Source organism: Vulpes lagopus, chromosome 8 (genome assembly GCF_018345385.1).
Source record: "Vulpes lagopus strain Blue_001 chromosome 8, ASM1834538v1, whole genome shotgun sequence".
NCBI lineage: Eukaryota > Metazoa > Chordata > Mammalia > Carnivora > Canidae > Vulpes > Vulpes lagopus.
Window position 1 is genome coordinate 44,124,260 of NC_054831.1, and position 14,462 is coordinate 44,138,721.

At 43.0% G+C, this 14,462-nt stretch overlaps 1 protein-coding gene across 10 annotated transcripts in view; it reads right to left on the reverse strand.

Annotated features, from left to right (window-relative positions):
* Nucleotides 1-11,943: 11,943 nt before the first annotated feature.
* The window catches only part of STARD13 (StAR related lipid transfer domain containing 13), a 404,789-nt gene continuing 402,270 nt past the window's right edge, over nucleotides 11,944-14,462 (reverse strand). For all 10 annotated transcript variants that reach the window (XM_041766443.1, XM_041766442.1, XM_041766440.1 and 7 more), the window contains one exon: nucleotides 11,944-14,375. In XM_041766443.1, coding sequence (XP_041622377.1) covers nucleotides 14,258-14,375 — 118 coding nt within the window. In that variant the 3' untranslated portion in view covers nucleotides 11,944-14,257. The remainder of the gene's footprint in view (nucleotides 14,376-14,462) is intronic.

Here is a 14,462-nt window from a genome sequence, read left to right on the forward strand (position 1 = left end):
GAACAAACCTTTCATAGCTTGTCCCCCCAAAAACAAAAGAGGCTTTGGGAGATTTCAAGTTCTCAGAAACTGAGCTTGACATACCACTAAGAAGTGTTCTGTTCCCGTAGAGACAATTACGGGAAAGTCATTCTTGGGAGAACAGCCACATTAGATGGTAATGACAAAAGAGGCCCTCATGAATTTTGCCATTTTGCATGCCCCCCGTACTCGATCTAGGTTTCAGAGATGTCCAAATGCCAATCAGAAGAGTGGCTACCACAATCTTTTTTTTTTTTTCAAAGATTTTATTTATTCATTCATGATAGTCACATCTATAGAGAGACAGAGAGGCAGAGACACAGGTAGAGGGAGAAGCAGGCTCCATGCAGGGAGCCCGACATGGGATTCGATCCCGGGTCTCCAGAATCACGCCCCAGGCCAAAGGCAGGCGCCAAACCACTGCGCCACCCAGGGATCCCATGGCTACCACAATCTTAATGTGCCTGAGAGCACCCTGAGCATCAGTTCTTTGAAAACAGCTAGATTTCTTTTTTCTTTTCTTTTCTTTTCTTTTCTTTTCTTTTCTTTTCTTTTCTTTTCTTTTCTTTTCTTTTCTTTTCTTTTCTTTTCTTTCTTTTCTTTTCTTTTCTTTCTTTTTCTTTCTTTCTTTCTTTCTTTCTTTCTTTCTTTCTTTCTTTCTGTCTTTCTAAGATTTTACTTATTTATTCATGAAAGACACACAGAGAGAGAGACAGAGACACAAGCAGAGGGAGAAGCAGGCTCCCTGTGGGGAGCCTGATGCGGGGCTCAATCCCAGGACCCTGGGATCACGACCTGAGCCAAAGGCAGACACTCAACCACTGAGCCACCCAGGTGCCCCCCAAAACAGCTGGATTTTGAGGCTGTGGCTATAAAGGGGTCTCAGTAAGTCCTTTGTAGCCCTTAGATGGCTACTCTTGAGGACTCTACCTGAATTGATGAACTCTTGTTTTTGAGAATGTCTGACCATGCAAATGTCCCACATGACTGGAAATAGTAATTCTTTAAAACTACTTGTGACCTGCTAAAGCATTGCCTGATGACTTGGAGGGTGTTTGCTTGGTGACTCAGGGAGGCACTGGGTGCTGAGGAGCAGGAGTGGCACCTTGCTCTCCATGACCTGGAAGCCCCTGGTGAGGCTTTTCCCCCTCATCATTTTCCCCAATCCCTCCTCCCCACAGCTAGATTTGCTACTCTGCTCCGAGGACTAAAACCAACTTCCAAACCCTACACGCACATTATCTCCCCATGAGCCCCTGCAGTGTAGGAGCAAAATCCTCCTCAGAAGAGTGCTCACTGAACACAGAATGAAATCCAGCGAGCTAGGGGAATGGGATGCTCAGGGCCTCTGTCTCCTCAGGGAGAGGCCACTGGCAGGAGAACAGACTGGAAGCCCACTGCCCAGGATCTCTGTTCCCAGGCAGGCCTCGATGGGCATTCCCAGTGTTCACCTCTATGATTTTCTTTCTCGTGGTTCCACTACTGACAACTGCACATCTGGGCAGAACATTCTTTCGGGTTTCATGGAACCAGTATGGAACTGGGAGCTGTATTTGCCATTTTAAGGTGATTATCCTTTTCTGCTTGACCTCCCTTCTCCTGGTTGTGCCTCTCAAAAGTTTACCCCCTTTCATGCCTAAGTTTGAGGGGTTCCTCAGTACAGAGACCTTCCCCATCCTCCCCAGGGCTGGCCAGTGTCTCGAGCTGGGAAGGAACACATTTGACTTCCTTTTCTCCTGTTCTCCTCCTGTTGGCCATGAAGGCCCTTGAAGGTGTGTTCATTTAGCACATTTCTCTTACTCACTCCTAGGGTGCAATCTGAAAAAGACAAAGAATACAAGTCAGCAGAAGGCACAACTTCAGGGGATTTCAGATGGGGGTCTAGAGAGAAAGTGCAGAAATATGCTCTCTGTCTCACCCTCTTCAAAAGCAAGGATGAGGAAGAGTTTAGAATTACTCTATCTTGTTTGGAGCATCATCCCCATGATGCTTCCAATCCCTGTGATTATTTAAATGGAAGATTTGAAATAATCAGCGGATAGCTGAGTGATTATAAAAAGCAAGAACCAGAACTTGAGTTAACTGGATTCTATCATTTCTTCTGATCACTTGGAAATTCTATTTTTGCTTAAAGTTGACATTTAAAGCTGAGTGACTTCATACCCATGAAGGTGACAATCATCCAAAAGATGGACAATAAGTGTCAATGAGGATGTGGAGAAACTGGAAGCCTCATGCATTGTTGTGGGAAGGGTAAAATGATGCCGCCACTTTGGAAAATAGTTGGCATTTCCCTTAAAAGTTAGATAAATAATCTACCATATGGTCCAGGAATTCCACTTCTAGAGGTCTATGCGAGAGAAATAAAAGTACCTATCCTTACACTTCTGTTATTTCTCCCACTGTCTGGTTTTAGAAGCAAGTCACTAAATATAGCTCCCATTTCCGGAGAGGAGAATTATTAAACTCTACCTCTTGAAGGGAAGAGCATCAAATAAATTGTGGACATATTTTAAAACCACTCTCTTGACCAAATTTTGTTCTCCATTTTTCAGGAAAGATGTTTATGATCAGAAAGATGAGGATGACCTAAGGAAGGAATCGTTTTGCTTTCCTTTTGTCTTCTATTGACATTATACCACCCACATCAAGCAGACATCAACCCCTTCCTTCTTTCTGTTCTTGTACCACGTATGCCTTTTTAAAGTCTTTATTCTATTAGTATTGTTTATTTTTTTACTGCCCTCTATACATATTGAAAGTCTCAGTACATTTTGGGTTTCAGACTCCCTGACATGACTCTTCAAGGTTATGCCTCTATTTTGAATCTCCTCTTGCCTCGTGTCTAGGAAATAGATATTATTACTGCCAGGACCCCATGAACACTGAAATCTTGATCATCTCTTACCAATTCCTTCCACCAGGTTGTGAAGGCTGTCTGTGCACAGGAACAACAGTGGAAGGGAATCAAAAGACATGGTTATTAGTGGCTGTGCAAATGTTCAAGAACCATAGTGAAGGGCAAGCACTCTCACTTGCCTCCGAATCTGAATCTTAAACGGGCATGTCCAGACACGTCCAGACACGTCCAGACACATCCATCCATGTGGCAGGCTGAACCTGCTGGCTCCGCAGCACGTTCAGAGGAGAGAGTACACAGGTTGTGGACTGTCTGACGATGCAGGGACCACGCACATCCAAACAATGCTGCTGACCTTGATGAATCACATCAGAATCTGCCTTTTGCCTGCCAGTGCCACAAAGGGCTGGGCAGACAGTGCTGGGTTGGAGATGGAAGGCAAGTCATCCCTCCGTAACGTGTGCTGTTGCTTTTTTAATCAGAGGGCTTGCTGCACAGCCCTGTTATCTTTATGTCTTCTTCTTTATGGAGATTATTTGCAATTATATTCAAAACGCCATTCTTCCGAAGATCTGTTCAGTCTTCTCCTGCCCTGGCCAGCTGAGGTGTGTCTTTCTTTCCACAGTGTTAGCTTGATTCAGTCGTAAAGCAAGGTGAACATAATTATAAAGCAGATGCAGGATTCCAAACTCAATGACATTGCACTGCCAGTTTAACTTGGCTTCTTACAAGTCACATGACAGACAAGATAGAAAAAGGAATGGGTAGTTAAGGAACCAAATGCAAAGTCAGTCTGAACACTGGTTGAGGTAAGGCCCCATCTGGTCCGGGGCAGCTCTCGGCACTTACTGCTTATTATGTTCAAGCTGTGAAGGATCTTTGTTCTGTTCTGAGATCAATCAAGCAGCCTTCAGCAGCTGCTGCCTTTTTGAAGTGTCAAACTTTGTGGGGTCAGTGCCTGAGGAGTCAAGAGTCTGCTGCAAAAATCCTCCCATTTTAAAGAGATTAAATCAGTCTCGGGCCTTTGCACACCTCCTCTGTTTCTGCTGGTTATGAGTTTGAGTGTGTCGTTAACCAGTGGTCATCTTGGCGAATCTGGTCTTTAGCTCACTGCCCTAGCTGCTGGCGTCATTGCTGGACACTCCTTGACATGAGTGACTCCAGCTTGCTCGCTACACCAGCATAGCTTCCTGACTTCCATAGCGACTGCTGACTTGATCCTCTCCATTAAAGAGGAACCCTCCTTCTCATGAGGGGAAGCAGCAGAGCAAAGATCAGATTGCCTGGATTTTGAAACCCAGTCCCGGCTGGGTGATTGTCAGGAAAGTCACTTGTCCTCTCTGTCCTTCAATTTGCTCTTTTTAAAAGTAGAAATAATAGTATCTATTTTATTGGATTATTGTAAGGAGGCTCGATATGTAAATCCCACATATATCTGTAAATACATGTGAACGTGTATGAAGATTCGTTGGCATACAGCAACACCTCAATGCATACAGCTGTTGTGGGCTTCTCACTTTTTCCTTGTGTAATCCGTAATGATCTGAGGCAGGAAGATGGAGAAGTTCCCCTGCTGTTTGTACTTCTGTGTCTGAACTTCTGTTTGTACTTCTGAACCTGTGCCCCACCAACAGGTTTCACAACTCCACCTGGAGAATGCTCTGGAGAATTGCCATGCCTGCTTGCTGCTTGGTGGGATTTTATTTTTGTCACGGAGGGTACAAGTGCTCTTTAGCCTTGGATTCCTCTTATGGGCTTGATTCCCCTCACCGTGCAGTGGTCTTAATGCTGTACTGGGACTTCACTGTCGCTGGGAGACTTTCTTCTTGATTTGTACCACTCATGATGTCACCTTGAACACCGTATTTCCAGTCTCTGCATAACATTTTGACACCGGAATGTGGGAACATGAGGAGCTATTTGTTTTACATGCCCAAATCCTTGAGCACAAAGTGTTTGTCTGTCTTCTCAGGGAAAAACTGCCCCTCTCATCCTTATTCTGTTCCATAAAGCAACAGCTGTTGCTGTGTACAGTTGTTTAAAATTCCTTCATTTCATGCAAAAGAATCCTGCTCAATGCCTGCTGTGCAATAATCTGAACCCTGAAAGGTAATATACGCATCAGGACAAAGGAGAGTGGGGCTCTGTTAAATGGGAATTTTGGGGTTTCTGGAGAAGACTTGGAGGGCACACCACCTTCTGAAAAGTGAGTAATGTAGTCAGACAACTGTTGCATTTGTATGAAATGCTGCACCTCTGGTTTGATGTTCCCATTGAGCCAGCTGATATTTTTCATGCTTTGTACATATGCCATCAGCTTTGTACTGGACCCACTGCAAACTGATAGAAAGCTACGAAGAAATGTACTCTCCTCTGCCACTTGCAAGTTGCTTTTGAGTTGAACATTCTGTTTCTTGCACTTCCTAGAATAGAAGCACTGCTCTGGGTATGTGTTCCTTTTGCTTGGTGTCCAGAGGGAGGCTCCAGCAGATCCCAGTGATGGATGGTGTCATCCCCAGTGGCTGCTCTTCTGAGAGCATATTTAATTTCAGATGATTGGAAAGTTGGATTTTTCCAAAAAATTTGAACTGCCCATCTCCATGGTAGACAGCATACTCTATCTGTGGCTCAAATAGAATCGACAGTAATACCGGTTTCCTTTTTATTTTCCCCCACAAGATGAGGAACAGCAGAGACACTGAAGAATCATGAGGAGAACCAATGAATACTCCCAAATCCAGCCATCTGATTATTTTGTGCAGTGCTCCCCGGTTTGGCACTTCCTTGTGTGATGTCATCAACTCTGGTCTGCTGGGAATATATCCCACCTCCTGTCGCCCCACCAGCTCTGGGAAAGGCTTTTCTCCTTGTCTGCCACCTCTAACACATGACGTGGGCATTCTTTTGGGTTCTCTTTGGGCATAAATTCCTGACCAAGTTGTGCCTTACAGACCACATGGACACTATGTACCGTCGTGGAGAGTTCTTCAGAAAATGCCTGAGAGGCTTGAAACCAAAGGCACTGGGGATTTTCAGAGGAGAAACAATAGATTTAGAGAGCTTTTGAGTGGTGAAAGGGGAGAGGGACAAGGTGAGGGAAGGGTCAGGTAGGAGGAGGCTGCCATGAAGAGCCCTTCTGAATTCAAGACAAGCTCCCCCACACCCTGAAGTCCTGGGAAGGTGCAGCACCCCAGCCTCCCAGAGAAGTAGGGGTCAGGCAGGGGAACTATCCTCCTGTGTACCCCAGTCATCCTGGAACAACCAAATCAGGTTGCCTTTCAGATTCAGGGTTTTACATGGTAGTGTAATTTTGGGCTCTTCCTAATTCCAAAAATAGCTCATACGGACCTGTTGATGCCTGAAACCCACATGCCCTCTGATCCCCAATAAAGAGAGAAAAGGCTTAATTATGCAAACCTATCATGGAGTAGCTTTGTCTGAAACTCATTCATAGTAAACTGTCAATCAGCTCTGCAGCAGGTGGGATGACAGATGCAAGGGAGGTGGCCAGAGCGGTGTGCAACCAGGTGTCAGCCAGGTGTGCTGTGGGGATCTGGGGATCTGGGGCGGCTCCTTACAGAGGTAAAAGGGGAGAGCCGGGTCTCCCTCCCACCCTCTGAGGACCCTTGAAGGTCAGCGTGACGACAGCAGAAAGGAAATGTATGGAGCCCAACAGTAAGCTCCTGAGGTCATTGTCAGCAGGTGTGGCTGATGTGTGGGGTGTGATGAGGACGTCAAAACTGAAGAAGGGGAGCCTACTCCTGAGCACACCAGAGACCTGGTCGCCAGAACTCCTTGAAGTGCCTGGTACCTTTGAGACATGCTAATATCTGGAAACCAGAACAGTGGGGGACCCTGCCCCCCTCTTCTCTAAGACCCTCATAAGACCTTCTTATGCTGATCATTTAGGCATAAGAAGAAAATGTTACTGTCTGGGAAATACAGATTTCTAACATCCGTGCATCCTGGCTCACCTCATTTTTTTTTTTTAAGATTTTATTTATTTAGTCATGAGAGACCCAGAGAGAGAGACAGAGACACAGGCAGAGGGAGAAGCAGGCTCCCCATGGGAGATGCAGGACTTGGTCTCAGGACCCCAGGATCACGACCTGAGCAGAAGGCAGACACTCAACCCCTGAGCCACCCAGGTGCCCCTCGCCCCACTTTCTGACTGGCTTGGAAGATGCAGCCATTATGTATCAGGGGATTCATGTGCGTAGTGTTGCTGTGCTTCTTTTTCTTCAAAGGGAACAGGTCTCTGCAAATCGATTAATTAATTGGTCATTCCCACCACTGTAATTTTAGAAACTCTAGTAGAGCTAGAGAGAAAAATAGGGTATCACTTGGAGCAGTGCTCCGCCCAGCCCTCAGTAAGGTTTTTCTTGACGGGCTGATCTATCTACTGCCTCTGGTTTTATTTTTCTCTGTAAAGCTTACCTGGCCAATTATTTGTCTTGTTCCTTGACTATTTTTCCCACTAGACCATAAGCTCCACAAGGATAGAGATTTTTGTCTTTTTTGTTCACTGATTTTATTCATTGTTTTATTTACTTAAAGCCTAGAACAGTGTCTGACATGTAACAGGGCTCCATACATATTGACTGAATGAATCATCTAATCTGCTTTATTTGCTGTAAGCAGGTGGTTAACATTTGCTAATGTCAGAAACAGCCACATTTAACTTCTTGGGAGACCAATGAATTCTCTGTGCTTTGTACTCTCTGAGAGGTGAAGTAGTCAAAGCACAAAATAATCACAAAAAGTTATTTCATTAGCTTTGCAATACTTTACACAGTGTCCCTAGGTTATGGCTTCCACATCTATGGCTTCTGTCATCCTAAGGTCCAGGTTTTATATGCTCCCTTCATTTTAACAGTATTTATGGAATGATGTGGCAGAAAGTTTAAGATCTGGAGTTTCAAAGGTAGGCAAGACATGGTACGCACCGCAAGAACTTATCATCTAGTGGGAAAGTCAGATTTATTGCTACATAATGAACTGCAATGTGATTCATGCAGTAAGAGAAATATAGAAAGAAATAGGTGGATTTGAGAGGGATGGTCAGGAAAGTCCATGCCCGAATCTGGCTTTGAGGAATAAATAGGCTATCACATGACCAACAAGACGGAGACAAGGTCAAAGTCACAGAGATGAGAAACAGTGCTTCCGTATTACTGGGCCATTAAGTGCATGGTCAGAAGAGGCAGGAATGACAAAACCAAAGTGGCCTAAGGAACGCAGCTGTAGCTTGGGCACTGGGCACTCTCTTGTGTTACACACCTGTGTGTCCAACTGGCTGCTGGGGACGTCTGTCTGGATGGTTCCCAGCCATTGCAAGCACTCTGTCATCAGAGCCTGACTGACCAACCTTTCCAACAGGGTTCCCTCCCTGCCTTGCTCCCATCTGAAACCTGTTCTTCCTTTTCTTTCTCCTTATGTCAGTTAAAGGACTCACCACATGCAAGTTTTTCTAACCTCGTAACTCGGAGTCCTCTTCAGCTGCTTCCGTTTCCCCACCCTTCCACAACCAGCTGATACATAGATCTTATTAATTCCAGCTCAGCAGTATCTTTAAAAATCTCTCCACTTCTTTCTCCGCAAATATTTCCCACCTGGAATGTGATAACAGCCTTCTGCTTGGATTTCCCACCATCATTCTACCCTTCATCACTCCAGTGTGTCCTCATCTCAGCTGTTAGTCATTCTAATGGCTGCTATCTTCCAGAAGCTGCCCCCCTTAGCATACTTGGGGTCCTGGTCTAAGCAGAAAAGAACAGATTCCAATCTGGCTCATGGGACGGGTCTTAGGTCCACGTCTTGGCCATATTGGAGTTGAAGGAAGAGGCAAAATGACAGCTTAAGTGCCACTTCTACAGATTAGAGATGTCTTCTCTCAGTGAGCAAGTGCTCCAGGGTCAGCACTGTTTCATCACCAGAACCAGCCTACCCCCCAACCCCGATAGGCAACGGACATCATAATTGAGAGAGACAGAAATCAGCCCACCAGGCCAACTTTTCCTGCTGATTCAGAGTTTGTCCTTGGAGATCTCACCAGTAAGCTCATCATACCAGCAATTGGCATCTTCAGATCCTAGAGCACCCAGACTGATCTGGACTGATCTTGGCATATTGGTTTGAAAGTGTCTTTCCTGGGATTTTCAGATGAATACTAAATTTATATAAGTACTCCCCATTTAATAGGAAATAGGGGAAAGCTATATATCCTAGAATGAACGGAAAGGCAAGTGATTATGGATTAGTATCAGTTCAGAAGGGCCAGTGGTATCAGTCACTTTGTTTATTTCTGTCTATGTAGAAACCGAAGAGAGGAAAAGGCAAAGATGGGGGTGTCTTCACACCCCTGGTCCTGCATACAGGAATACATCAATTCTCTTTTAGCCCATTTTAAGTCTCTGCCATCAAAACAAATGTGAAGTCACTTCTCGATTGGTTCAATAGAGAGTCCAAAGTCCCTGCTGCAGCTTAAAAATTCCTGGCTATGGGACGCCCTGGGTGGCTCAGTGGTTGAGCACCTGCCTTCAGCTCGAGATCCTGAGGTCCTAGGATCCAGTCTGTATCGGGCTCCCAGCAGGGAGAAATTTAAAATTTTAAGATTTTAAATAAAATCTTAAAAAAAAAAAATTCCTGGCTTGTGACCATTCAGCTTTACCTCCTTCTCCATTCACTGCTATCCTCTGTACCCTCTGACCCTCTGTTTTAGCCACACCCAACCTCTATCTAATGCCCAAGCCCATCCTTTCCCTTTACATCGCAGGTTTTCCATGTGCTTGTCTCTCTGTCACTCTTCCAAAGTCCCCGGGAGTCACCACCGCCTCTGGGCTTCATGGACTTCACGGTAACTTACTACGGGGTATTGTGTATACATATTCATCCTCATTACCTGCAGATTCTATATTTGCCAATTTGCCTACTTTCTAGGTTTCTTTGTAATCTCCAAGTCAATACTCACTGTTCTTTCGAGGTCATTCTTGGATATGTGCAAAATGGCACAAAATTGGAATCACCAATGTTCATGCACATTCCCAGCTGATATCAAGCAAATGTGGCCTCTGCCTTCCTGTTTAAGTTCTCATACCATAAAAAAGTATCCTTTTCATGATGTATTTAGTACCAAATTTTTTCCATTTTTGTGCTTTTTGTCTATGATTTTGTAGTTTAAAAATGGCCCCAGGTACAGTCCTGAGTGTTGTCTTGAATTCTTGAATGTAAGAAGGCTGGAATATGCCTTACAGAGGAAATATATGTGTTAGATAAGCTTCGCGCCAGTTTTAGTGCTGTGAGTTCAATGTTAATGAATTGACAGTACGGTACATTTAGAAAAAGGAAGAGGCAATACACTGATCTGTAAGTCAGGCTACTCTGGAAAGTAACACTGATAATGCATGACAAAGCTGTGGACAAGATAGAAAGCCCTAAATTTGTGGATTCATAAGATGATGGCCCATAAAAAAGATAATAATAATTTAAAAAGGCTGTGAGGCTGAAAGCCAAAGAAATTTATAGACAGATTACTTGGGTTCCAGAAAATATTAAGCCTTTCTTGACGGTTGTTGCTTTACTATAAAGAAATACTGTGGGTAAATAATTAGCTGTAAGAAATTTCTATTAAACAGAAGTGCACCTAGAACATGGTTATATGCTGATTGGTTGACAAAAATGTGAGTAGAGGCTCATTGGAACCTATCCTTATATTTCTGCTGGGAGCAGTGGTTCAGTCCTTGCTAACTGGTGACAAGAATGGACTGCTGCTTATCACTATCCACACCTCTGCCTGCCCAGTGTCCCATCTCTCCTTCAGTGTCCAATGGAGTGCTCTGCATGAACAAACTATGCAGGAGGTTTTGCCTCAAAGGGACAGCATTATTTGGGATTTTGAGCCTCATCTCTGCACAAGGAGGATGTGGGTTAAGAGGCATTTGGCTAGCCTGTTAGGTGCGACTGCTAGAATGGAAGTAAACATTCAGTCTACCAAGCATGTGGCCTGCCTAGGCATGCCTAGCATTGCATGTTGCCAGTTGTTCAAATTCTGTGGCTTGACAGTGATGTAAATTCAAGTCTTTCTTTCTTAATTCCTTATGCAGTCAGCCTGGACTGATTTTGCTTTTGGGTCAGTGTGTGACACTCCCCTTTGCTGGGGTCTATTTTATCCCTCTACCCTATCATCCTGAGAAGAAGAAGACATATGACCAGTTTTTTTTCTGCAGCTAAATATCAAAAGACAGAAGTAGAATATGTCATACCTAAGAATTTCAAGTATACTTGCAATCAAGTTTGAATTCATATGGCCTAAGGGTCTCAGGACATTGTAGCCAGGGGCTGCTAGAATGACCACTATGTTCTCTTCTTTGAAGTAGAAGAAAGGGGCAACTGAAATTCCTCCTTTGCCTATGAAAGGCAAAACTTTCAAGGGAAAGAGGAAGGCCTGAGGGAGATGCACAGAGGGCAGAGTTTGGAACATTTTTATGGGGGCATATGGTCTTTTGGGCTGCTGTGGCTTTTGGAGCCTGTAGTTGAGAATGCTAGGGAGCTCCTGCGTACTTGATTAGGAGCTACTTTTGTTATCTTTTAGAAGTAAAGCAGAGAACAAACAGAATGAGGCCAAGAGGCTTAGAGCCAGATGTGGGCTACTGGTGCAGCCAGAAGTCACCTCATCACATCTCAATTTCTGGTCTTCTCAGTTAAAATGAAATGTAGCTAGAGTTTACGGAATCTTTGATAAAAATTACCATAAATGTGTTTTTGATGACTTCCAGATTTAAGCACAGTGAAATGTAAAGAATCAGCCCTTCCCATCACTCTAATGCCTTTGACACATTTTAAGAAACCCAGACTGTTAGTGAATGTTAACAACCTCCTTGTATTTGGGAGAGATACTGAATACAGGTTTTCAACCTACAGGATGAAGCATGAAAATCAACATATATTTTATAGAAAATAGGAAATATTTAATGTATATAAATGTATTTGTCTTGGCAATTATTTATTTACAATTGATGACTGATACCAACAATTGAGGTAAAAATATACATGAGGTATAAATATAATATTTAAATGCAATATCATATTTTATTTCCATTGGCAAGATAACCATGAGTAAAACACTGTGGTACTTGACAAACAAGCTTGATGCACCTTTTCCCTCCTTTTTCCTTTTTTTTGTTTTTTTTGTTTTGTTTTGTTTTTTTTTGACGCACTGTGTTATGTGGTGGTGATGTGATTAGTATGTGTGTAAAAAAAGAAAAGTCAGTCAGATAATTCGAAGTGAGGAGGAGTCAGAAACACAATCATATTAGTTTTTCGTATCCTCTCGCTTTCCAGAGTGTGGCCTTTGGGCCAGCAGCATGGGCGTCCCTGAGACTTGTTAGAAATGTAGACTCTCATTCCAGACTGCCTGAATCAGAGTCTGCATTTGAACAAGGCCTCCAGGTGATTGTGTGCACGCTAAACTCGGTGATACGATTCATCTTTGTGTGTCTATCACATTTTCCAAACACCTAGGATTCTATCTCTGGACCGGTGTTAAACTAGACTTTGTTAATCTTGTCTATGCATATGAAAGTAATCCAGCATATATGGTTAAACCTAAGATGCATGGCATAAGTGAATTTGTTTTGTTCACAGAGCACTGCCTAAATTGAAAATTATGGATTTGCTGGCACCTTCTTGTGTAGGCAAGGAAATAAAAAATTCCTGGGTCATAAACAAATGGTATGATTTCCTTTGCACCATATAGAACTCATACATAGCATTTTTATTTCTCTCAATAAAAGAATTGCACATTGCATATAGGAAAAAACATTACATAATAACATAAGTGCATACAATACAAGAAAGGGGAAAACACTCATTTAAGTTTTTTTTCCTCCCACACGAGTTGCTAAATTATGATACCAATCTCTCATGGATTACCAAAGAAAATCTCTCCCTGAAGCCAAACATAATAATTTATCTTCCTCTCTTTAATTGTTGAATTACAATAAAACCCACTCCACAACTAAAATACATTAGCAATTGGTTAAGGAGAGTCGATCTGCTTAGTCTCTACAATAATAAATAAGGTTGGGTCAAACATCTAGGTAAGCTTGACTGGCTAATGAAGAAATATGAAATTAAGAAACCTGTTTATATTTTCTAAAACTAATTGCAGAGCATAGTTTTGGTTTTACCATTAGTTTAAAACCCTGTCTTTCAAATCGCAAAACTTTAATGAATTCTATCTTTAGAGCATCATATGTAACAAAATAAGAATTCCCTGAAACTGTAATGGTCCAGGACTCTCAAATGACCATCACCTCCCCTTGTCTGGTGTCCAGAGTTAAGTTCAGTGCAATATATTGGTAAGAAAATACCAATTAACTGTGACCAAGTAGGCCACTGGTCAGAGAATGACATTTAAGAACATGATGAAATGTTATCTATGAAAACTTGATAAGACACAGAGCCTCCCTTTGGCTGTGAATATATAAAGGCTATCCTATTTGGCTCTAACCAGCAGGGAAAAGTTTCTTTCAGTTACTTATGCTGACTCCAGTGGCCTGTGGGCATCTGACATTTCATTGAAACTGCACCTGGCTGGGTCCACTGGCAACTGGTAACCTAGCCTTCCACTTGGTCACAACTTCTTCCCCACTTCTTTGCTTTTAAGAGGAGTACAAATTATTTTCCTGGCTCTATCCAACACCCTAAGCTCAGTTTTTGAGTCACACGCACAAACTGACAACAAATAAGAACCTTGTACTGTTGTTTTCCTTTGGTTAGCTAATCTTTGGTTAGACAGCAGGGCAGACTGACAGATTACGTTTTTACACCTTGGTGTTAGCAGCAGCTTCTGCTCAGCTTACAGGATGGTCGTAGGGAGATGGGAGAGCAACTTGGAAAGAACCACAAAAGTGAGGAAAGGACTCACTGAGTCAGATGCATTCCTTTTTGAAAGATGCAATTATATATAAAATTGATACTGTACATATATACAGCAAGGATAGAGATATACACACATATGTACATAGGCTATAAATACATTTATTTACAGTTAAGAGTATGCTTCTTAGAAGCCTTTAAATAGCAAATTCGGCAATGCACAAGGAATAATCCATTTAATTTTAAGTAACATAGATAAATGTTTTCTGATTTTTAAAAATATTATATTAGTAGGGATGTAGCCATCTCCAGGAAGGCTAAGAAAGTTCTCAGAAATTCCTGCATCTTCAACATTCCAACTTCTCAGTGTTTCCATTTTTAAGCATTAACCATGTCACTCAGTCTCTCTCTCTCTTGCTTTCTCATGAGCACACTCTCTCTCACAAGTGTTTCCGTTCACTTCCTCTTCCCTGAGTTTGATGTCACACTGGGGAAAACTCAGATTTTAGTCTCTGGACCCTCAGCAATGAGGGGCTGAAAAGAGTTTCTAATCCTGGCAACTTCCGCTGCACACAGATGTCCAAAGCCTTTACTGTACCACTCTGGAGAGTGACCTCTGTGGAGACAAAAATCAGAAAGAAAGTGGGAAAACTTTTTTCCAAATCTCAGCACTTAATCACGACAGAGCATGCTGTCCTGTGCC